A 22,558-nucleotide genomic window follows, 5' to 3' on the forward strand; every position below is an offset into this window, starting at 1 on the left:
TACTTTGAAAGGCGTCCAGCTCAGACCTGCGCTGCCGTCTGCCTTCTTTGCGGGGGGTTCTTCATGCTTCATCGGCGGCGGCGGCGTCGTCGTCGTCGTCAGGGTGTGCGTCGAAATCCCAAAAACGGACTTCCATCTCGGTGGACCGGACGAAGACGGCGATCAGCTCCTCGATGCGCGAGGGCGATTGCTTGACGATGTGGGTTTCGATGAGTTCTGTGCGCGCGCGGGGATCAAAGGTCCGGGCGGGGTTAGTATCCGATATGATACGACGTGATGTGATGTGATGGGTGCGGTGTGAGGCGAGGCGAGGCGAGGCAAGGCTAGGTGGTTTGATAGTAGTGTAGTGGTGATAGTGACTTGTGGGCTATTAGGGGAAGAAAAGAAACAAGGAGTCTGGAGAGTGTAGAGTAGAAGGATGGGAGGGACGTATAAAGGACGGTGAAAAGATCCGGAACGAACCAACCGAGAAGACGACGGGAAGAAGAGTGAAAGGGGGAAATAAGCCAAAGGGGGTGGAAAAAAAAAAGAATATCAAAAAAAACTCACCCCTCCCAAGCCTCACAGCCTCCTGGTAGTCGTCGGCGACGTAGTTCTCGACCCACCTCCAGTAGCGGTTGCCCTTGTCGGTGGGGACGCTCTCGCGCTCGCGGTAGAGGCGCGCGGCGGTGACGCCGTAGCCGAGCAGACACGGCGCCAGGGACATCTGCAGGGCGAGCCAGTCCTGGCTGGCGCCGACGTCGAGACAGTAGCGGCTGTAGGCGACGCAGGCGGGCGACTCCTTTGTGCGGGAGGGGTCCTCGAGGCGCGCGCGCGAGATGCCAAACTCGGCGCAGTACGACAGGTGCAGCTCCATCTCGCGCTGGATGTGGAGGATGATGTTGGCGCTGGCCGCCACGGCCGCCATGCCCTGCGACTTGTACGCCGCCAGCGCGTGCGACCGCGCAAAGTGCGTCAGGTACAGGTAGTCCTGCACCAGGTAGTTCTTGAACAGCCGCTCCGGCAGCGTGCCCCGCGCCATGGCCGTCGCGAACGGGTGGTGCGTGAACGCCTCCCAGCTGCGTGCCACGCGTGGGTGTGTGAGCAGGTACGTGTCGATGAAGTGGCCCGGCGAGAAGGGCAGGATCTGGAGGCTGTGGAAGTGGTTGATCGGGCCCGAGCCCTTGCCTATCGACGAGTCAGCCAGCTTGATCCCCGTCGTCACGTACTGCACCGCGAGCCGCGTGGCTCTTGCGAGAGACGCCGTCCGTGATTTGGACTTGTCGAGCGCCAGGTTGGACGCGATGGCGCTGGCCAGCGAGCAGCCCGTCCCGTGGGTGTTTTTGGACGCCAGGTACTGCGACTCGATGACGGTGTAGTCGTTGCCGTCGTACAGGATGTCGACCGTGTACGCCTTGTCTTCGTCGCGCGTGGCCTTGACGTAGTTCTTGGTCAGGGGCATGTGGCCACCCTTGAGCAACACGGCCTTTGGCCCCAGTTGATGGACCATCTTCGCGAGGGTCTTCAGGTCATCCAGACCGGAGGGGGACTTGTAGTGGACGTCGGCGTCGCGCAAGAGCAGCGTCGCTTCGGGGATGTTGGGCGTGAGGAGCGTCGATATGGGCAGAAGCCTTTCGCGCAGGTTCCTCACGGCATCGCCCGGCAGCAGTTGCGCACCGCTGGTAGAGACCATGACCTGTGCGAATCATGAGATTCGGCGACCGTGTGAAAAACAGGGCGTCAGAGCGCATCATACAGGATCGACAATAATGGTGGAAACCTCGTGGCGTTGAAGCGCTTCGGTGACCACCTTGATGGTTTCCGCTGAGCCGAGCATGCCTTTTTTTTCCCCCCATCAAGTCTCAGCCACCTGTTCTGCATAGTCTTGACGGCGTAGCGTATTCGTATAAGCCCTTACCGATCTTGACAGCATCACAGGCAATGTCGGTTAAACAAGCATCGATCTGCTTGCCCACAAAGGCCGGTGGTGTGATGTGGATGTCCTGCACACCCAGCGTATTCTGAGCCGTCAAGGCTGTTGTGGCTGTCATCCCATAGCAGCCATGAGCCGTAAGGACCCTCTGGTCTGCTTCAAGCCCACTGGCAGAGGAGTCCTTGTGTCAGAGCACGGCGCAGGGACGGACGTGGGAAAGAACTCACGCTCCACCAGAGCTGTCGGAGCCTGCAATGACCAAAACTCGGGGGATGGTCATCTTGAACCCAAGTCTACTATCATCGGACAAAGCGATAGAGGACCGGTGAACGAACCAGAAGTCTGACAGGGCAAACACAATCTAACAGATGGACCTGGTCTAATGGGCAGGTCTCGAGAAGACGTTGAGTCAAGTATCGTTAAAAGATTGTCGTTGCTCTGGAGCCAATCAAAGACCAAGAACCAAGGCTGTATCTCCACCACAGCAGAAGCCATCTCCGCTGGCATCACTCAGCCGTGACAGTCATTCCTAGAGGGTCAGAGGCCATATTAATACTTGAATGGCGCGCTCAGTGGCATTAATTGATGGTGGATTGTCGTATCTCATCTGGTCAACGAATGAACATCCTACAAACCAATATCCAAACATCACTTCAAGGCAAAGCTGAACAGCGTATCCATCTCCACCCATTGCCGCCCACATTTCTTCAGATATCCATCCACAACCGCCTTGATCCCCTCGAATGCGTCCTTGTTCGTCTCCGCAAGCACCATGATCCGATCCTTCTTCTGCGCGTATTCCTTTTCTGATCGGGCCTTGTTCTTGGCCTTCTCAATATCAAACAATGCCGCAAAGTACAACATTTGGTTGTACAGCTTCTTTTCCGAATATTCATATGACATCCGTCCGAGACAACCTTCAGCACGCCCATTCGGACCCAGGCATCGATGTCCATACACTGACATCTGCCGGGTTCGGTTGCCGCAGGATGGATCGTCGCAGACCAACCAGCCCTCATAGTAGGCAGACGTCTGCGCTCGAATTTGTGACTCCAGCTGCATGACAATCCTCAATCGTGGAAAGAGCTTCTTGCAATCGGCGTTGCCACATGAAATACCCTCGGGTGTGCATGAGTCTGTTGAATCGCAGATTCCTTCGAAAATTGTGGTCTGTTTGCACTCTCGACACTTCAGGCTGAGCCGCGCAGCGTCCTGAAAGCGGACGCTGTCGGGAATTTGCGATTCAAGAGGGAAAATCTCGGTGCTTCGTTGGCTTGCCCCGTTCGAACTGTTGATCTGATATTTGCGAACATCCAGACCCAAGCATTCAGCCAGTCTGACCGAATCAGTCCCAGGGATGGGCGCGCACAGTCTTTCAATAGGCGGGAAGATCTGTTTATGGAGATAGTATTCGACATCGGGAACCAAGCCAGAATCTGTTTTCTGAACATCTTGGGGGGTGTAAGATCGCTTCGGCGCTGGGAGGCCCTTTGTCTCTTCGTCTCCCATTGTTACAATGTAGGACATGACGTCGTTGACCCGAACTGGTTTGCCTCGACTGATCTCACGAAGGGCAACTTGCACCTGAGGCATCGAATCCGCGTTGGGATATTCCGTTGGGTTTTTCCCCAGTTTCTGGGAGAATCAGCAATGTCTTACAAAAAGGGATCCAGCAAGACTTACCGTATAGATGACATATTTCTGTACGGGAATGGCATTTTCCCTCATCTTGCTCGACAACTCCCGAAGATATTCATGGATTTTCTCGAGGACAACCTCCGAATCTTCCCCGGAGAGGATCTCGTTCAAAAGTTTCTGAGACGCCTCCTTGGACAAGGCGCAGTATTCTCTTCTCTTCATGTCAAGACCTTTGACTTCCAGCTTCTCAACATACTTGCCATCTATCTCGGCCATGTTAATAGCGGCATACTTCTTTTTGGCATGCAGCAACAAGCGTCGGAAAACATTGTCGATGTCAATCTCCAATAGTTTGTATCTTTCATTGACCGAGCGCTTGAACTCTAGCCCAACGCTCAGGGCCTGGGCGATATTGTCTGCATTGGTGTTGATCATGACGGAATCGGTATCACCATAGATGACCTGCAGTTGGTTGCTTTCTGCGAGGTCCTTGGTGCTTCTCAGAATCTCTCTACCTTTGAAGGTGGTGAGCATGGCTAGCGGCCGTGCATAGAACCGGGATTGGGTATAACCGAGACACCCATACATGGAGTTGGCTGTGAGTTTCAATGCCATCTGCTTGGTATCCCAGAGTGCCTGTTGTTCTGCAGAGGCTCGTTTGTCCTTCATCAGCTTCTTGACTTCCCGACGGCGTGTAACAAGGTTGGCGATAAGTTTTGGTAAGATTCCTTGTGGTTGATCGACCGGCACCTCTGGCACCTTCTCCTCGTTCTCATTTTCGGCGGTACTTGACCGATCAACAGTCGTGAAGCAGATGTTGTACTCTTGGATGATGCTGGGATACAAACTGTTGAAGTCCATGACAAGGATGAACTTGTCGTACAGGCCCTTTTCTGGCTCGAAGACCAGCCCACCTTTGTACTTGTCCTTCTTTTTGGTGTCGGCTCCATCATCTTCGTCATCATTCTCCTGCGCCTGTTTTGCCCGGCCTTTACCAAATTCCTTATCGGGACAGATGTATTTATTGCGGTAGAACTCGTGCAGCAAAATGTACTCATTTCGTTCAGCTCGTGTGCCGCTCAGGGTTCGAGCCCACGAGTTCCCAGCAAGCTCTGTTAGCACTTTGGTCAGTGGCAGCATTTGCAACTTCAAAGCAAGCGCCGCGATGAAAAAGGTGTCAGCGTGGCAGTGAGTCACGTAATTGAGCAGCCCATCGCGAGTGGCTGCCCACGTCTTCAGGGCTGCTTCATTGTCCAGCTCACGGCGGCGGTTGTCGGGCCCAAGGTAGAGGTCGCACATCTCTGTCAAGCTCCATTGTTGACATTTGGTCATCAACGACTTGCCCATGTCGTTTGCCAGATCGCACATGAGTCGTCCCGCGAGAAGCTGTCGCTCTGCAAAAAATGTGGCACCTCTCCCAAAGGACTTGGGCCACTCTCCTCGTTTCAATCTACCGATCCGGTGCCAGCCTGGCGTCTTCTTCTCTTTCAGGCGACTCAGAAGAATACTATAGTCGACTTCTTGAAGCTGATGGCCGATCAGAACATCGGGGTCGACCCTTTCGAAAAGTGCCAGGAACTTGCTGAGCAGAAATTGTTCCGTCTTCTCAAGCATAAATGTGTCGTTTCGCTTTTTGGTTTCAGCTTCAAAGCCAACCGGGTAAGCAGATCCGGATGGTCGCATCACTGTAAAGGTCCGAGAGGGCATTTCTTCCGGAGGAGTGGTGTCGGTAAGAGAGACATTCTCGTAGACGCGAGCACTCGCAACTAAAATTTCCTGCTTATTCTCCTTGACATTGAGTTGTGTCCGGAACGCCAAAGACATCAATGTAAGGCGTGGAGCCTCGAGCTGCTCGGAGTTGCTCAAGACAGTGATGTTGGCCGGTTTGGTGACAGCACATTCCAATTTGCACCAAGAAGCGTTATTGACAGCGCTAAAGTCGGCATCTTCAATGTTCAACCAACATGGCCCCATGATGTTCTTCCACAGCACAAACTGTTCAAACAAGGCCGTGTTTGTGCCAAAGACCCGGGAGAACGTCTCGCCTTTCAGGTCCATCGGGAGAGGGCTCTTGTCGTAGGGGTAGAGAAGCTTGAGGTATTCTGCTTCTTTCGGGACATCAGATAGTTCAAATGCGTACTTTCGTGTGCACGGTTTGACTTTTCTGGTGGACACCTTCATTTTGGACATCAACGAGTCGACTTCACCGTATACATCATCCATCTCAACTTCTTCGCTAGTTTCCTGGCCATTGACAACCCGATACTTTCTCGGAAGGAAGAAGAGCTTGCGGAGAATGTTGTCAACCTTGACGAATGCGCTGCGATACTGTCCGCTGGTCTTATCCTTGACCTTCCCAAAGAGACAAAGACTGCCATTGACTTCCGTGTAGTCGAGCCAGAACATACGCAGACTGCCATCCTCTTCAACAGCGTCTTGAGGCTTCATCTTGCCGAAGGTTCGAATTATTTCCGAAGACGGACTACTTTGGATATTGAGTTTGCTGGTGATCTTGTTCCATGAAGAGGCATCTACTTCACTGACTGGCGGCAACGGCGGAGAAGAGCTCTGTGGTGTTGGAAGTTGTGGAGACTTGATTTTTGGCGGTGGCCTGCTGCCAGTCATGTTGATACTGGTTGATTGAGCGGCTTCATACCCAACAACTTGAGCAACGTCCATGATATCCTCATCTTCGTCCTCCTCTTTGATCTGCACTTTTGTCTTCCGTTCAACAGCCTTGACGACTGGAGAGGAAGGAAGAGGATCACTCATGATATTGTCGTCATCAAATGTCGGCACATGGTCGTCCTCTTCTTGTACAGACTGCGGAGGTGGAGTGTTGACTAGCTGGGTCGGCGGTCCTTGGTATCTCTGTCGAGGCTGTTCGCGAGAAGGAGGGGGGGAGAGCACCCTGACTTTGCGTCGATTGTCGGATTTGACTGTTTTTGGCGTATATGTGCGGGTAGAGAGGATATTGGCGTCGACTTCTCCGAGGAGATCAGCCATGAAAGCTTCGTCTTCGGCAGTGGTTTGGATCTGGAGCAGTCAGACTCGGCCGGACAAATTTGAGAGAAGAGGCATACCTTGGGTTTGGGAGCTGCTGCGACAGGCCCATTGTTGAAGTAGTTGAGAATCTTGTGGTTGGTGCGGTCTTCTTTCTCGCGATCGTCCTCACGTTTTCGCTTTGCAGCTTTTCCTTTCAATGGAAGCTCCTCGGCATCGTCACTACTGTAGTATTGCCGCTCGTTCTGCCATTCTTCTCGACCGTCGTCTGCATAACCCTCCCCATTGTCGTCAACAACGAAGTCATCCTTGTCGAGGCGACTGCGCACGACTTTCTTGTAGCCATCTTCATCGACTTCATCGTATATGGCACCTTGATCCTCGACCTGGTAGGAAGCGAGTCGTGTCTTGCCGGAAGCTCGCTGAGCTCGGAGCTGAGCAAGTGCTGAACGATGCGACATTGTGCAAGCTGGAACAGCTGCAACAATGATGCCACGAAGGGTGAAGAGACAGCTGATTGAGATTGTGAAGGAGTGATGGTGGTGAATGGGACGTGAATGGGACATTAATCGTCCAAGTGACAGACAATCGCGTGTAATCACGCTTCGCGTCTCCTACGCGTGGTGCGCGGGTTTCCGCGATCCGTGAAGTTACTCCACCTACGCGTTGTTCTGGATAAACATTGTTCCGAATAAGCCCGCACTAGCATATAAGTCAGCCTCTCACGTGCCTCCCCACCACCCGTCCTGCCATCTCACCTCCCCCCTGATCACTCCCAGCCTCGCGGGTGAAAGCTGGCGGATATTTTCTGCAGAGTTGACCTGCTCCACGGATCGTGTATCCAATCCATCCATCACGCATCACGCGTCACAATGTCACTCGTCAAAGCAGACAAGCAGATCTGTGAAATGTTTGCTGCCTAGATCTGTCAGCTGCAAGCCTTGTTTGCTATTGACAGGTGCTGGTGGAAAATGAATAAAATTCCTCCACAGCCTTCTCAGCTGTAGCGACTACAAATCAGCAAAGAGCTCCGCCAAGCTGAGAATAAAGACGGCTACTGTCGGACAGCCCTCGCCGCTTTGGATGAGAGTCTAGATTGATATATAAGTCGTCGTTGAAAAAGTACCCGAGGTCCAGACCCAAAGAGAACTCGAAAGAGAACTTTGACAAGTGGAATTCACCTAACAGGTTCGTAAGGCCCGATGGTCTTACCCGGGTCGTCCATGATGTGTTGAAATAAATGAACTTTACTCGGTACACGTTGAACCATGCTTCTCGGCATTCCTGCCCATCTTGCTGATGTATGGTGGCCACTTCGGACCACCCACTCACACATGAGGAGGATAAATTCACCTATCACGGTAGGATCGAAGTACGAGGTATCCAGGCAACAACCCCTGGGCTGAAACGAATAGGGGTATACAGCTGCGCAGTTGTAGCCGAGGCCCGAAGGGACCCTGAGCCCGAACTGGCTTCTGTGGATCGGCATCAGGGCAGCGCTCCCTGCGGCTCGCCTAGTGCTCAGCCTCGCTCCCCCGGCGCTCCCTGGTAATCTGCCGTGGCTCGCTCGACGCTCTCCCGCACTCGGCCGGGCACCCGTGATGCTACGTCACGTGCCCGATTAAAGCGGCCGCGCTCCCTTTCCCTAACGAAAATGGTAATGGACGAAGGACAGTTCGGGGTGTATATAATGTATATATATATATATATGCCGCCAAGCGTGTGAGTTATTAGAGCTTTGGGCAACTACCATGCCACTGACCATCCCAACGACAGCAACATTTGCGTGAACACAGTCTCTCTGCTCTAAGGGTCAAGATGGGCTTCCGCAAGCGGTGCCTTTGTCGCACGGATCCTTTGTCATGGCCTTCTCCCTCGGACTGTGTTGCCAGATCACACACCTGCCGCCTCGAGAAGATACCCTGTACTCTCAGAAAGGAAGAAAATGTCGGCCATGACGATGAGCTTCAAACCAGACACACAGTACATGGTAGTGGAGGCGTTGGTGGCGGAATTTCGTTGGCTCGGCGATAGAGCCTGGCAGAGAGAGCGCAAGGCAGACAGGTAAATCTCCTCACCGTTCTCGCCAGATTTCCAAGCTAACTTCGACATAGGCATCGGGTCTTGTGTACACTCCAAGCGCTGAGATTGACATGCCGGAGTTTGGGGCAAGCCAACATCATCAAGGCAGCCATATTCGAGGAGATCACGCTTCAGGCAACGATGCTCGAATTCGACCGCCTGACACCAACCGCAATCTTGTCCCTGGCGCCCTTCGTTCGAAAAGTCAATTTTCTACCCACCCCATTTGCCACCAGTCTGGATCTTGGTGCATTTACCAGAGTGCTTCGGGTCTTGTCACAACATGAATCAAACCTACCCCTTCGATGCCAAAGACATGTGGCGAGACAATGGGGTGACATCCCGACGACGGAAGCCGGAATCGCAGCTGCTTTCAGGGCTCATGGCGAACAAGCCAACGTGGATGAATATCTTATAACCTGTGGTGAACTGCAATGCCTGTGGACTGCGGCGCTTCGATCTTTCCAACATGCGAACAGTTTTGAACTACTCTCAGTCTTTGACAGCCACCCACTGGATCCAAATGAGCACCCCGAAATTCTTCACTGCGACTCGTGCCTGGAATCCAAGTACGCACTATTCGACCGGACGGGGGCCTCCGAGGGACAAATGCTCCGTACGGCGATCCAGTGTCTTGCGTCCTCCAACGCGCAGATCAAGACCATATCGATCCATCGATCTCTTGCCCAGCATTTTCCTACATGGCCGTCTGCTTCGTGGAACCTATTGGATCTCAGCAGTCTCAAGACCTTCAAATTTCCAGACCTGGAGATCGTCGAAGATGATGACGACGAGCACTTCGTGGAACGAGACGCAGCTGTGGAAAATTGCTTGGTGCAGTTCCTTCGGAAGCCTCTCCCTAACCTACGGGAGTTGAGCGTCGACCACCTGACGCCCGAGCCTCGCATGACGCTGCCATTACTTCCGCTGGGCTCCCTTGCCCACCTTCGCAATCTCACGCTCGGAGGGATAAGACTCCAGGTCTCCCGCCTTGCAACGATCATCACAAGTTGTGTTGCGTTGGAAGACATCTCTCTGAGGGACTGCCATCCTCAGGGACCTGGAGGACGTGTGCTAGAAGGGCCGGGAGATGACGCGTGGCGGCCGCTGTTCGACGCCTTGTCTCAACATCTAAATTTGAGACGTTTCACGATTGTGGACGAGTGGGACGCTGGTGACAGCCAAGGTGTGATCGGCGCTCCTCCCAATGTCGAGACCGAAACCTATCGGGTCACGCTCTACACCGGCATGGCGGCCCATCGAACTCCAGTGATCGACGGGGTATGGGATGCGGCAGTGCGTGCCTTCCTGGAACGGCAGCAGCAAGATCCACAGTGATTTCTGGAACCAGAAGCTTTTCGGCGCGCAGGATATTATGGTGGGCCAGTGGAGGATTGAGTGGGAGCTGAAAAAGAGCCATTATGCGTCAGGAGATGCGAGAGCTGGGGGTTATATCCCTGTGCTGATTGAAGTAGGACATGAAAAATGACAGAATTGTGTGAAATTGCGTTGAAATTGGCAACGGTCGTCCTTTCCAAAGTCCCGTGCGCGTATTACGCCTAAAGATCCGGACGGCCCGGCCAAGAGGGGAAATGGTGCCGGTCTCTAATTAATATTTGCCACGCTACGAATAACGGCCCCCAATCTGGTCACACACGAGTTCACGTAAATATCAAGTTGGTTATGTACAACCAAGTGCTTTCAAGGACTTGGGTTGTGAGATGTATGGATACGTGGAAGCTGGTTTTCCGTATCGTCGCACCAGCGATAACCAATTCGGCGCCTCAAAAGTGTGGCGCATCTTCTCACCCCCCCCCTCTTATTCCTCCTTCGCGGAAAGCCGGTATGCCCCGAGCCATTGAGGATACACCAGTAGAACGAGAAGCCTCCAGGAAAGACCACTCGCAAAAGCCGCAGCGGATGCCAGCATTGCGGTTTTGGAGAATCCGCTGCCATCGCCCTCGGCCAGCGCGAGATAGAGCGAGACCAAGGTGATGCAAACTTCGGCTGACCCCAGGAATGCGTACACCGTTGTCCGACTTTCAATACCACGTCGAGTGTTGGGGATTCCCAGCGCCGTGGGCACGGCCAGGCTTGTGGCAAAGGCGCCATATTGCCGGACGGCGGCAATGAGACTGGGCGTTATCATGGCCGGCGTCGGTACCAGCAGGCTGACAAAGTGCTGGGGGCAGAAGACGATGTAACCTCCAACCACGATGTTGAGGATCGTCTCTACGCCCAGAGCGACACGGATCACCGTGCCAGGGCTCGACGGGTCTACTTGCACAGGCACCGATCGCAACGTCGTCGGTCGCACATATCTGTTGGAGGGCCCCATTTGTTCGTAGTATAAGAGTTGTATTTGCTTTCTATTTCTACCCAAGGGAGCGTCAGTGGGGAAATATACTGGAAGATCAAACGTCACCCTCAACTGCAGATGGGAGGGGGACTTTACTTGGTGGCAAACACAGGGAAGTCGGCCCTTACTAGGGAAATACCTTTGGGATGTCCGAGGATGATGTCCGGATGGGCTGGGCCAAGAAAGAGCAGCGACCTCCGTTTGCTGAAAGGTTTTGCCTAACAAGGGATCTAGAGAGTGGAAGGATCCTCCGGACAGCAGAGTCAGGCGCCAAAATATAAATATACACCTGCCCGGTTTACGGGAACTCTGTGTGTTAGGAAGGCCGGATATTGGTCCCCGGGCCCGAATCGATTTGCTCAAGTGAACATCCTGGGAATCTCTGGAGTAGCTCCGGAGACGAGCATCCATGTCATCTCTTCGTTCCGGGGCCCCAGCTCGTCGTCGGCTTGCTTCGCTCGAGATATGGGTGGAGCCCGCATGTCCCCCCGGATCTTTTTCATTCCTACGTTCCGGCTGGGCGATCTCGGGGTCGGGGCCGACTTTACCGCAATGCTTAGTATCCGAGTCAAGGAGCGTGGGTGTTATCAAGCCACGGCGACCAACACATCACATCACATGTTGGGTACTCAGTCACTGATTCACATAGGCCTCTCGCACCAGCGTCGATACAGACCTGTCAGACCCACTTGTATACCCGGAAACTTGGCCTAAGGGGCCCGAATGGAAGAAATTCCCGAGGCCAGGGAAGCTCGAGATCATTAACCTCATCATGGTATATCGATGAGAAAAGTCCCTCGGCTGCACGTGGCAAGTGCTAACAATATGCATCCATAAAGCGATTTCAAAGATTCAAAGAATTCGATTGAGGGGTGATACTAATCCATCCGACAGAACCTTTTTCTACCAGCAATCAATCAATCAATCAGTAGTGCGTGGTGCCTCCAACCCCGCCAAAATTCCAGAGATCCGTAATATCAAAGTCAAACAATGTCTCGGAAAAGGTGTTGAATGGGTCCGTGGTCGTCGTCACGAAGGGATCAAGCTCCGGTAGGTGTTGACCGGGCGTCGGCTGAGCACTCATCCCCACCAGCGTGTTGGCCGTGCTCATGGTCATATCTTCGACGCCGTTGCTGCCTGGCACAGGCTGAATTTGCTGCGACATCAGGTAGTTCTGGAGAGTGGCGACTCGGTCGGCCGTCGCTTGAGCAAACTTTTCCGCTGGCTCCCCTGGGGACGATTTGGAATGCAGCAGCCCGAGGGCGCTGCAGGTGAGCCAATACGTGTGAAAGCCTTGGCCGAGCCTCTTGATGCGTTCTTCCATGACGTTGACGGCCTGCTCCATCAGATCTTCGGCAACGGTTGGATCCTGCAGCAATTCCTCCTTCGAACGGGTTGAAACGACGAGGTCGTGACAGGTTGCCAAGCAGGCCCGGAACAAATCATCTCGAAGATTGAGGTAGGTCCTCCTTCTACTGGGTGGTAGTCCGGTAAAAATCCTCATTGTTGACAGTGCGGCGTTCCGCCGGGCGGCGCGTGAGTAAAAGTGTCGTGCCGCCGCGTCTAGTTGGACGGCAAAGGGCTGATGCATGAGCAGGAGCATCTCGTAGAGGAGTAGCTCCGAGAGGGCTTCCGCCATGGCACTTGCAGCGTGATCAGGCCATTTGGGGAGGTTGTCGAGGGTCTGTCGGATCCTTTGATCAAGCTCGATGACGGTATCGCTTTCGAGACAGGTACGGACGCTGTTGACCCTGGAGATAATCTCCAGCCGGAGAGGCAAGTGTTGATGTGCCAGGCAGAGGAACGAAGTGCGAGTGAACTCAGTCATTGGCCTAGCCGGGGGCATCTTCTCCGTGGTTTCATCAAAGTCCTCATCGTGGAGGTTCAACGGCGGCAAAGTGTCCCAGTCGAGTGGACCGATGCTCGCCCCCATGCCGCGATCAAGACTATTTTGGATATCAAGTTCGAGGATTGTGAACCACAGTCTCCTGCGCATCTCTTGGTCGAAAACTGAGATGGTATTACTCAAGAAGGTGGGCTCTCGATGCAACCCAGACGACATGGCTTGCCGTAGCAGATGTCCTGAAACGGTCCATTCGCGCTTGATTTTGATGCAGTTCAGCTTCTTGGCAATGACCAGGAGAACGCGGATCTGAAAGACTTCCAGTGTCATGTGCTTGTGGCTTTGCAGCTCTAGCCAACTCTCGCAGACCTCGATCCATTTAACCGCTGCTTCACGGCAAACGGTACTCCGACCGATAAACCCCGAGGGGTTGCCAGCAACAGCGCAGTTCGTGCTGGCGCACACAAGAAGAAGTTGCACAAGGAACACCGAGGATGAGTCTCTGGACGATATCCAGAATTCTTTGTACTTGCGAAAGAAGGTCGGTGCATGTAGAATCCGGTATGTTGTCTCAAGTGTCTCGAAATATTCTTGCACCAGAGTATCTGTGCGGTTCTGTTCGGGGACCAACGACACCAGCGTGTCAAACTCTGGAAGAATCAAGCCGGCGTTGAGATCGTGGGGTTGATTTTTCCAGATAATTCTCGCCTTTTCGAGTGTCGGCAGTCGCTGCAAGATATCCTTCACGAAGCGGGAAAGTTCCTCGAATTGTAGAAGTAGATTGGCTCCATGACTTGGGCCGAAATACTGCGTCTTGAAACCTTTCCCCCGGAGTAAGGCTCGTTCGTGGTCATGCAAGGCATTCTTATCGGCGCTCACTCCCGAGGCGGTAGAATGGCCGAGACCCAGATACGCCGTCGACGAGATGGGACGCGTCCCCGTTGCTCTGACCTGAGTTTCCAGCTCGTATACCCGGTCCTGCAACTCTCGCAAAGACTTCGTTTGGGTGCGAGGTTGCGAGGCGGCGGATTGCTGGTTCTCCTCGTGGTTCCGGGCACTCTCATGCTCTTTAGAACGAGCGTGCCAAACCTCTGCATGTTCTGATATTTACAGGACGTCAGTACTCGCTCCTGATCAAATATGTAGGGCAAGAAACTAATGTGAGAGAGCGCTGGCATAGGCGACCTTTGGGGTCATTGGAGAGACCATATGTCAAAGAGCTTACCAGTCCAAGAAGTAACCGAGGCCTCTCTGCGTATCTGTGGGCTCTCATCGGATGGGGTAGGGATAGCGTTGTCCTGCTTGGTGTATGAGACGTAGTCACAACTCACACCTCCCTTCTGACATCTGACACAAGATGGATATGTCCTATCACATCTCACTTTTCTCCGCCGGCAAGCCACACATGAGAGTGCTAGGCGACGGCGTTTGGGACCCATAGTTGTGTACGATCGAGTTTTGAAAGCCGATGATTTAAGACCGAAGTGCGGATAGCGCGCGTAGGATGGGCAGGGCTCCTCGATAACTGCGCTCCTCGGTGTTTGTCCAAGTGCTCTTGCACCGATCGGATTAGGACCGAGCAGCGATATAAGAATGGTGCGAGCCTTTGAACCTAGAGCCAACCTAGACGGGAGATGAATTGGGGAAGCACACCAGTTGTCTATCTAGGGAAAAAGAAGAGGGCTTCGACAAAGTGCGTTGGCAATGGTTCAAGAATGACATACACGACACTATTGAGAAATAGGCAGAAGCCATCATCGAAACCCTCAAAAACTTCATGAGATGGAGCTTGACGGAAGAGAAGTTGTCAAATTACAGGGCTGGGGGCCGCATGAGGATACCATCAAACCATTGATTGCATTACGGTTAATCACTATGGAGTCTCACCTGTGACGCTTCTCGGTGCTCGGTCATAATCTCGGCCGAATTTCAGCTTATCTCCGATCGATATCTCCGAGCTTTGCTCCAACGTCTCCTCGTCCTCCACGCACCAACCAACTCCTTCCGCTCACTCGTGCATATCTCTCTCACTCAAATCTCGTTATCGACTTGCTCCCCACCGTGGTCTTGACGAACTCGAGCTGGCTGGATTGACTGCTTTAAGCTCCCTCTCCTGTGCCGTGATACCAGTTTTCGTTGTATCTTTGACGGGCGAGTCTTCTAGCGTGGGTCTCTTGTCGTTGCAGGCGATGAAATATGATCATGTGGATCATCAGGACAATAATAACGAAGGAGAATACAGCAATGCTGATAATGCTAGCGGTAGAAAACATCTTGTCTTTCGGAGTCGTTGCGAATTGTTTGGAGAAGCAACAACGAACGAGCCGAAGAGTCAACAGATATTTAAGTTGCTGTTCTCGCATCCTGGCTACTGCCTCTGCCTCTCTGCCTCTGCTTCGAATTACCTCGAATCCTTTGTTACTGACACTTTGCGAGGCACATTATCAGCAGTGATACAAACAAGACAAAGGCGGTAAGTGACGACGACATTGTCTTAACTCGACGCTTAGAGGAAGCATCGGTCCTTGACACCGATCGAGTGACATTGTCTTTACAAAGCATAGAGTCAATGTCGATCTTTCACAGAGCCCGAGGTGACAATTGCATTGTTCATCATTGACGCGATTCAAGCACTGGCTATTGTCTGAACCGCCATCTCTTTGCTGCCTCTTTGTGAGATGAGAAACTCATTGTTTTCTTTGCCTATCGTCACCCAGGCAGGCGGAACTCGATGGGTATAAGATGGACCAGAGAACGCGCATCAATGGGTTTCTGGCTCTCCATCCTTCTAACACAATCACCAGCGTCCCAGAAAGGGTTTCTCGTCCGACCGCGTAACTGCTCGCAATCAAAAATCACATCCACAACCAAGCAAATTCCGCGATCACCCCTTTCAACAATGGCGCCCCAACCTGAAGGGTCAAACCCATCTCTAACAGCCGAAGGCTGGACCTTCCTCGAATCTGACAATGTGTCTGAAATATCCAATTCCAGCTCACTTGATGAACTCTTCGAGCAGAATCGTCTGCATCTGACCGTCAATCCTCTTGACCCGTTCTTGCCTACGATCCGTCCCACAAACGACCTTTTCTACGATCCAATAGTTCCCGCTGCAACTCAATCCGTCTCTCCAGCTCGGGTCGACGCCAGCGACGATGATGCTGCAGCAGCTGAGACTAAGCCCGATCAAGCTGACCTTGCATTCCAGATCTTGGACACCCCCCTCCATGATGCTACATTCGACTCGGAGGACTACTTTGACGATATTCTATCTGGTTCTTTTGTGGCTGGATATGTTGCGCCTGCTGAGGAGCAAGTCTCCAGCTACGAGAATGCGGTTAATGCCAACAACTATGACTTCCTGGATCTAGATCTAGCTACCAATGACTTCGCCCCAGGAAACAGCATGTTGCAACCTGCTTCACAGCTGGCCAGTCTCGACACATTTGACCCCGACTTCTGGGCGTCCTTTCCCACAGACATAGACACGGGATCTCCTTTCCTCCCCAGTGTGCTCGACAATGTGCACTACCCTCCAGCTCCCGAGGAGGTTCTGTTGACGCCGCGCTCCCTGAGCAATTTGGCCGATTTCTATGGATACTCCGATCTGATAACCGACCCTACTTCCACCTCAGCTCCACAGCATTCTCTAGCTGACGCCTTGCCGACTGTGCCAGACCAAGAACCCGAAGATCCACTCCTGGAGGATCCTGGCCAACTTGGAATGTCTCAGCCATGGCAGCATAACCTTTCAGAGCTTGGCTTTAGTCAAACTCCTATTGATTTCATGCTAGAGGATATTCTCTCCCAAACCGACGACAACGATGACAACGCAACTCTCTCTGATTCGACGCTGGGGTCTAGATCATTCACAGAATCCGCAGTTTCGTCTTCCTCTAGTGCAACCCGAAGCTCTTCCAAGCCGTCGGGGAGATACAGACACAGCCCAGAATGGTTTGAAGCGGGTGTAAGACGTCAGCGAAAGGCTGCTTCCAAGACCCCGGCTGCAGACTATCACGAGAGACTCGCGCGCAAGCGAGAAGAGCATCGACAATACCGGGAGGGGCTTCGCGAGAAGCTTCTGAGGGGGCGTGGAATAAGACGGCTTCATACGCCACCCCCGACTTCTAGCTCCCCTCTCCATCTGGCTGTTCCTCGAAGTACACCTACACAGCGACCAAGTGTGTATCGCCCGCGCCATGTAGCACCCGCTTCGGTTCTCCGTCCCGCCCAACCCCCTGTCGCAAATCCAGGCACCAGAGTCGTATGGTACCAAAAGGAATCAGCCAGCACGGGTGCGGTTCTAGGATATGTTCGCCACGTCGAAGAATTCTACCCGCATCTTCCTGCCACTGTTGGTACTCCTCTCATCCGTGTGACTGCTCCTGCTGTGACTCCTGTTTCAGCGCGCAGCTCTGTGGTTTCGTTACCGGTGTCGCATAGAGGACAAGCACCACTGCCGACCCCGGCCATGCATGGAGTACCTGCAGTTCTTGGGGGACCTAAGCGTCCCATATTCCTAGATTGAAAGGGACTCTGACGATGCTTCTACAGGACCCCAGACTCGAGCCATGAGACGTGCGTGCCCAGGAGCGTTACTCTGAGCTTTCCCAAGTCCAGTGATGACCTCAGGTAAGTGCAAGGTTAGTTCAAACCCCCATTTCCCCCCCCCCCCCCCCCAACCGCCTCCCACAATAGCTATTTTTCTGCCCAAGCTCGACTGCAAAAAAAAAACCCCTCGATGTCCTCAAGGCATCTCCCAAAGGAAATCAAAAAAACTCTCTCTGTGACGAGCAGACAGGTCTCTATTGTTACTAGGGAGCGAAACAACAACCTCAAAAAAAAAACCGGAAATGGCGGTAATCTGATGGTTTCCCATGGCATGGCAAGGTAAGGCAACGGCAAAGAAAGGTAAGTTTGTCGCCTGCCTCCCCCTTGTTCTTACAAAGGCGGTCGGATCGACTTTATCTTCCCTTTTGTCGGCGGTGTGGTGTGGTGAGGTGTGAGGCCCCTTTTTGCTACGGAAATCATATCTGGTGTTTTTAGGGATAGGATAGGATAGGATTGGTTGGTGGGGGAAAAGGTAAGTCAAGTTCAGCCCATGAATGTTCAATGAATGAATGAATGGGACGAGGCCACATGGAGTCGACAGTTAGTTACGTATACCGCCTTTACGGGTTGGATATGTGCCCTGTCCTATGTGTATCTCATGTGCCTGGCCTGGTCTGGACTGTGCTTGTGATTTTTACTCAGGTAAGTCTAGATGGAAAATAGAAAAAGAGAGAAGAGAAAAAAAAGGGTAAGGTTTTGTTGACATGAAGTGTTTTTTTTTTCCTCTTCCATCTAATTCACTCCGTACCCTTCCACCCGCCCTCTCTCAATTAATTTCTTCTTTTCTTTACAGTGGGCGGAGGAAGACAAAAGAGAAAGAGGAAAAGGAAAAGAAGGGCCCAAGACTTTCTTGCTTCTTTGTCCCTTTTGAGCATTTCGCAGCGTGCCATAAAGGGGGATCCGATCCATGACTCCCTTTGGAAATCCCATCCCGAAATCGTCTAGAAACACACAGACACACAGTCACACAGACGGGACAAAATGATACAAAAGTCCCCTTCGAAGGGTCGTCGTAGTACATTTCCAACCATGACCGAAAACGGCGCCTGGCCCCTCAAAAACTCCTTTTTTTTTCCCCCCTTTTTTCCAATGCATTCAGAAAAAATCATTTCTTCTCGTCCCAGAAAATACCCCCGTCAATACCGTCGTCTCTTCCATCCGCATTACCTCCTCCCTATCCAACTGAACTTCTCAGAAATCTTGCTCGTCACGTCGCTCAAACTGATGCCCGAGGCACTGCCCTTGCTCCCGCCGCTCAGTCCCGTCTTTCCACTCTCGCTGATCCCACTACCCAACCCCTTCCTGTGTCGGCCATTCTCGTCCCCGCCACCAAAGATCTTCTCAAACTTGGCTTGCAGTCTTCCTTCCGCAATGGCCGAGATGATGTTGATGACGCCGAATGCAGACGAGCCAATGGCGCGGAACAGTGCCAGAGCAGCCACAGACCACAAAAGGATTTTGAGGTACACATTGTTGCTGATGTGGCTGCCCACAGGGTACGCTTCGGAGACAGCCATGGCGAGAATGGCGTTGCACACGATCCAGACTGCGACCATGTACGTACGGACGGACTTGTAGTAATCTTCCTGCAATTGAGACTCGCTGACGGGAGGTTTGGGTACTTCGACTCTGTCGCGGAGATTGCGAAGCGCGACGTCGTATCCGGAGTCGATATCTAGCTGTTCAGAGGGCATTTCCACTTCGACCGTGTTCCCACCAGATCCGACCGCTTTGGCCGCTCCAAGATCGGTGTGCATGACATTGTCGCCCTTGGTACCCCAAGTGACGTCGTGCGTGTTGCAGAATGCATATACTTGCAGAGTACAAATATAAGACGGCAGCAGAGCAAAGTATTGTGCCGAGCTGGTGAACATATGCCATGGATCCAGGTACAGAAATGACATGAGGAAGTAGAGGCCGATAGTGCTGACTGTGCTGACAATGAGGTTGGTGAAGATGTTGTTCCCCAGCTTGTACGGATTTTTCGGGTCCGTGTTCTCCAATGCGTGTGTCGTGAGCTGCTTGACCACAATGTAGAGAGACGCAAAGGTGGTGTATGCCATAATTATCGAGTATGTGATCATGGTACCGGTGAACAACTTCTTCGCGCCCTGCGGTCGATTACCCATGCTGAGGATGAATTGTAGACAGATCAACAACACAGTGGTATAGCGGAGGATGATGAAGATGTATTTTCCAATGTTGTGGCCGAAAGGATCGATCTTGGGATCCGACAGTGAACCAGCAATAAAGTAGAAGGTGAGGTAGAAGTTGGCCAGGGAGAAGAAGGTAAATAGCAGCGAGACGAACTGATAGATGAATTCGACATGGAGCAAGATCTTCCGAGTCAAGGTGTGGTCGGTGTGCCAGATCTGTTTGAAATGGACCAACGAGTATACGGCCGCGAAGAAAGCGCCATTGAGCCAGCGTCGTCGTTGAGAGATAAACTCGGGAACAGCGTCTGTCTCTGGTCAGCGCTGAATCTCAACTGTTTCTTTTTTTCGTACTCACCAGGCACATCAGTCTCTCCGTATGCACTCTTCACAAACTTCAACACCCACTGTTCGCCGCGTTTCGCAACAAGCTCCCAGCAGAGGATTCGATCCTCAGCGAGATACATATTGGCGGTGAAGACGTCGGCATCTCGACCATGTAGCGTTTCTCCCTTAAAGTACTGGCTGAGGGGACCATGTCCACTTGGGTCATTTTGAAGGGCGTAGTATCGATACGCCGATAGAGCACCAGGTAGCACGGTGATGTAGCCAAACACCGACTCGAGTGGCTTATCGAGGATGTTACTCATCTTGTATTCAAAGTTTTGGGACGCCACCAGCGGGTTCAGCAAGCCTATCCACCCCTTGCCCTTGTCAGCCTTGATCTCACCTGCTGCTCCAGCGACATTGGAATCTTGATCGAATGCTTTCCAGAGATGATAGAGTGCTTTCGAGTCCGGTTTGGTGCCCACATCGAGCAGGATGCAAACGTTGGGTGTCAGGGCGCGTCCGAAAGCATTGAAAAACCAACGGTGAGAATTGAGCTTTTTCTTGTTCTTCTCCTTCAGACAGAAGATCATTTGGCACGGAACGATGCCCTTCTCCGCTCCTTTGAACTTCAGACTCTCATCCAGCGACACCTGAGTTGTGTATTCATATACATGGGCGGTGACTTCTTTCTGGTTGACCACGTTCTTGGCTATACCATCCTGGTAGACTCCCATGGCGGCCAGAGCGTTGAGGGTGCGAGGATGGACCTTTTGTCTCCCGTCTGCGATGATGCAGACGACAATTTTCTGCCAACCATCTTTGCCCCATGTCCGGGACTTTGTCCTCGAGCAGAAATGGCTGATGTTTCTCATGATGCCGTGCATTGTCCTCGTAAACTCGATCTCGCCTTCGTTGTACATGGTAACGCAGATGAAGAGCTCTGTTTCTCGCAGTGTAGTTCCAATGTTCTGGCGTAATTTGTAACCTTTCACAACAAAGTCGTCTGGATCGCAGGTGACGGCTGTATATCGCATGTGCGTGAATTCTCGTTCATCTCTTCGAGGCAGAAAGCTGTGTAGGATTGTAGGGATCTTGCACTCGAGGATCAGCTCTCCATTGATGAGTCGCACTTCCTTCTTGGTCATCTGTGCAGACCTCAGTCCTCGTCGATCTTGTCTTCCTTCTGGAGCAGGGCCGTAGTGGTCCAATTTCTCGCTCTGTATATCGTCCTCTTCCGTGAAGGTCGAGTCAGTCATGTACGAATGGGCGGATTTCAGACTCGCCCGGGGATCGTTGTCAGGGACAAGAGGGTGACCGTTCACAAACACGTCATTCTCCAAGTCTGAATCTGGGATCGGTATCGTCGTTTCTGCTGCAGCGCCCTTGGCCGAGAAAAGTGGTGCAGGAGGTAGTGGCCTCCGCGGACTTCCGCCATACTGGGAGGACGGTGTGCCGGGGCGCGGGCTACCATTAAGGTCCGCCGGTTCATAGGAAACGGTGGACGCAGCCGGTCTGCCCCAGTCGGTAGACACCCGAGAAGGTGTGGAAGGTCTGATGGGTGAACGAGGGTTCGCCGTCGGCGGGGGTATGGAGGGGGCCCGTCCTAGGCTAGAGCCCGGTCTTGAGCTGTATGCGCTCGACGCTGTAGGCCGATATCGTTCTGGGGAGCCTCGAAAGGAGGGAGAGGTTCTATATGAGGGACATCTGTCAGCTTGAGAGCTCTTCTTGAAGGTCACAGTGGCCTTGAGGGTCGGCGCCCGGCCAATAAAGGTGGTCGATTGACGACTGCGCCGAAGACTCTCTTCGGCTTCCGCAATCAGTGAAGACATCGGTGACTGCATCCTGGCGCCTGGGACGGCGGACTCTGTGGGAGAGTCTTCCCATGCAACGCGCAGTACCTTGGGGTCAGGCACCGGCTTGCGCCTTGGGGAGGGTGGTCCATTGGGTTGGGTAGAAGAGACGGAGCTTGTCACATACGGTCTGTACTCATCTTGACCCTGCGGGAGCAGTCTTAGCGAGTTGTTGAGTACGGGCATACTCATAGCATCCTCCTCTCCTGGGCCGTTGACATATGAGGGAGGCCCATCAGGATAGCCGGGTGGGATTTGTGTAAAGGACGAACGGTCGTCCATTGTTCGCGGAGCGGCGGGGTTTTGTTTACTCGAGATGAAGTCGACGAGGGCGGTCAGATCAAAGATGAATCCATGCGCAGTGAAAAGTACAACAAGGTAAAGATGCAATCATACAGCGCACAGACGAAAGGTGTTTCGTCATGTGGAAGAGGGACAGACGAATGGCGTCGGGGTTGTTTTAGCCACGGCGTCGATAACAGAGGGACAAGCCACGGCCCAAAGCGGAAGGCTACAAACTGTTTCGAGGGGCAACCACTGAATGTCTTGGCGCCGCATTTCAGCCTCGTCAGCATCCGCACCCACCCCATCACCCCGATGCTCCGATGACCTCTGCATTAAATGCTAATCACAGAGCATTAGACACCCGCTGGTCATGTACATTGTTCCCAATGGATGTAAGCAATCCCTTGTACCCGTTCTATGACTGGTTAAGCACCGATGACACCACTCTCGAGTCTATGAACAACAGAAAGCTTACAACGTCTCTGCACCCTA

General features: G+C 52.9%; 7 protein-coding genes across 7 annotated transcripts; 2 read left to right on the top strand and 5 right to left on the bottom strand.

Moving 5' to 3' along the window:
- Positions 1-61: 61 nt before the first annotated feature.
- On the bottom strand, positions 62-2,192 carry Z517_00619 (phosphomethylpyrimidine kinase; the record flags this gene model as incomplete). Its single annotated transcript, XM_013433583.1, has 5 exons — positions 62-216; positions 550-1,675; positions 1,736-1,818; positions 1,898-2,079; positions 2,140-2,192. 5 exons carry the CDS (start codon positions 2,190-2,192, stop codon positions 62-64), a joined length of 1,599 nt encoding a protein of 532 aa, XP_013289037.1.
- A 368-nt stretch (positions 2,193-2,560) lies between these two features.
- Z517_00620 (uncharacterized protein) lies at positions 2,561-7,014 on the bottom strand (the record flags this gene model as incomplete). The annotated part of the gene is made up of 3 exons (XM_013433584.1): positions 2,561-3,547; positions 3,596-6,586; positions 6,634-7,014. 3 exons carry the CDS (start codon positions 7,012-7,014, stop codon positions 2,561-2,563), a joined length of 4,359 nt encoding a protein of 1,452 aa, XP_013289038.1.
- A 1,484-nt stretch (positions 7,015-8,498) lies between these two features.
- Positions 8,499-9,973, top strand: Z517_00621 (uncharacterized protein; the record flags this gene model as incomplete). The annotated part of the gene is made up of 2 exons (XM_013433585.1): positions 8,499-8,617; positions 8,668-9,973. The coding sequence occupies 2 exons, from the start codon at positions 8,499-8,501 to the stop codon at positions 9,971-9,973; spliced, it is 1,425 nt and encodes a 474-aa protein (XP_013289039.1).
- Positions 9,974-10,454: 481 nt separating this feature from the next.
- Z517_00622 (uncharacterized protein) lies at positions 10,455-10,973 on the bottom strand (the record flags this gene model as incomplete). The annotated part of the gene is made up of 1 exon (XM_013433586.1): positions 10,455-10,973. The coding sequence occupies one exon, from the start codon at positions 10,971-10,973 to the stop codon at positions 10,455-10,457; it is 519 nt and encodes a 172-aa protein (XP_013289040.1).
- A 946-nt stretch (positions 10,974-11,919) lies between these two features.
- Z517_00623 (uncharacterized protein) lies at positions 11,920-14,276 on the bottom strand (the record flags this gene model as incomplete). The annotated part of the gene is made up of 2 exons (XM_013433587.1): positions 11,920-13,937; positions 14,063-14,276. 2 exons carry the CDS (start codon positions 14,274-14,276, stop codon positions 11,920-11,922), a joined length of 2,232 nt encoding a protein of 743 aa, XP_013289041.1.
- Positions 14,277-15,736: 1,460 nt separating this feature from the next.
- Positions 15,737-17,365, top strand: Z517_00624 (uncharacterized protein; the record flags this gene model as incomplete). The annotated part of the gene is made up of 1 exon (XM_013433588.1): positions 15,737-17,365. The coding sequence occupies one exon, from the start codon at positions 15,737-15,739 to the stop codon at positions 17,363-17,365; it is 1,629 nt and encodes a 542-aa protein (XP_013289042.1).
- A 1,246-nt stretch (positions 17,366-18,611) lies between these two features.
- On the bottom strand, positions 18,612-22,063 carry Z517_00625 (chitin synthase 1; the record flags this gene model as incomplete). The annotated part of the gene is made up of 2 exons (XM_013433589.1): positions 18,612-19,915; positions 19,960-22,063. The coding sequence occupies 2 exons, from the start codon at positions 22,061-22,063 to the stop codon at positions 18,612-18,614; spliced, it is 3,408 nt and encodes a 1,135-aa protein (XP_013289043.1).
- Positions 22,064-22,558: the final 495 nt, after the last annotated feature.

Source organism: Fonsecaea pedrosoi, assembly GCF_000835455.1.
Source record: "Fonsecaea pedrosoi CBS 271.37 unplaced genomic scaffold supercont1.1, whole genome shotgun sequence".
Lineage (NCBI taxonomy): Eukaryota > Fungi > Ascomycota > Eurotiomycetes > Chaetothyriales > Herpotrichiellaceae > Fonsecaea > Fonsecaea pedrosoi.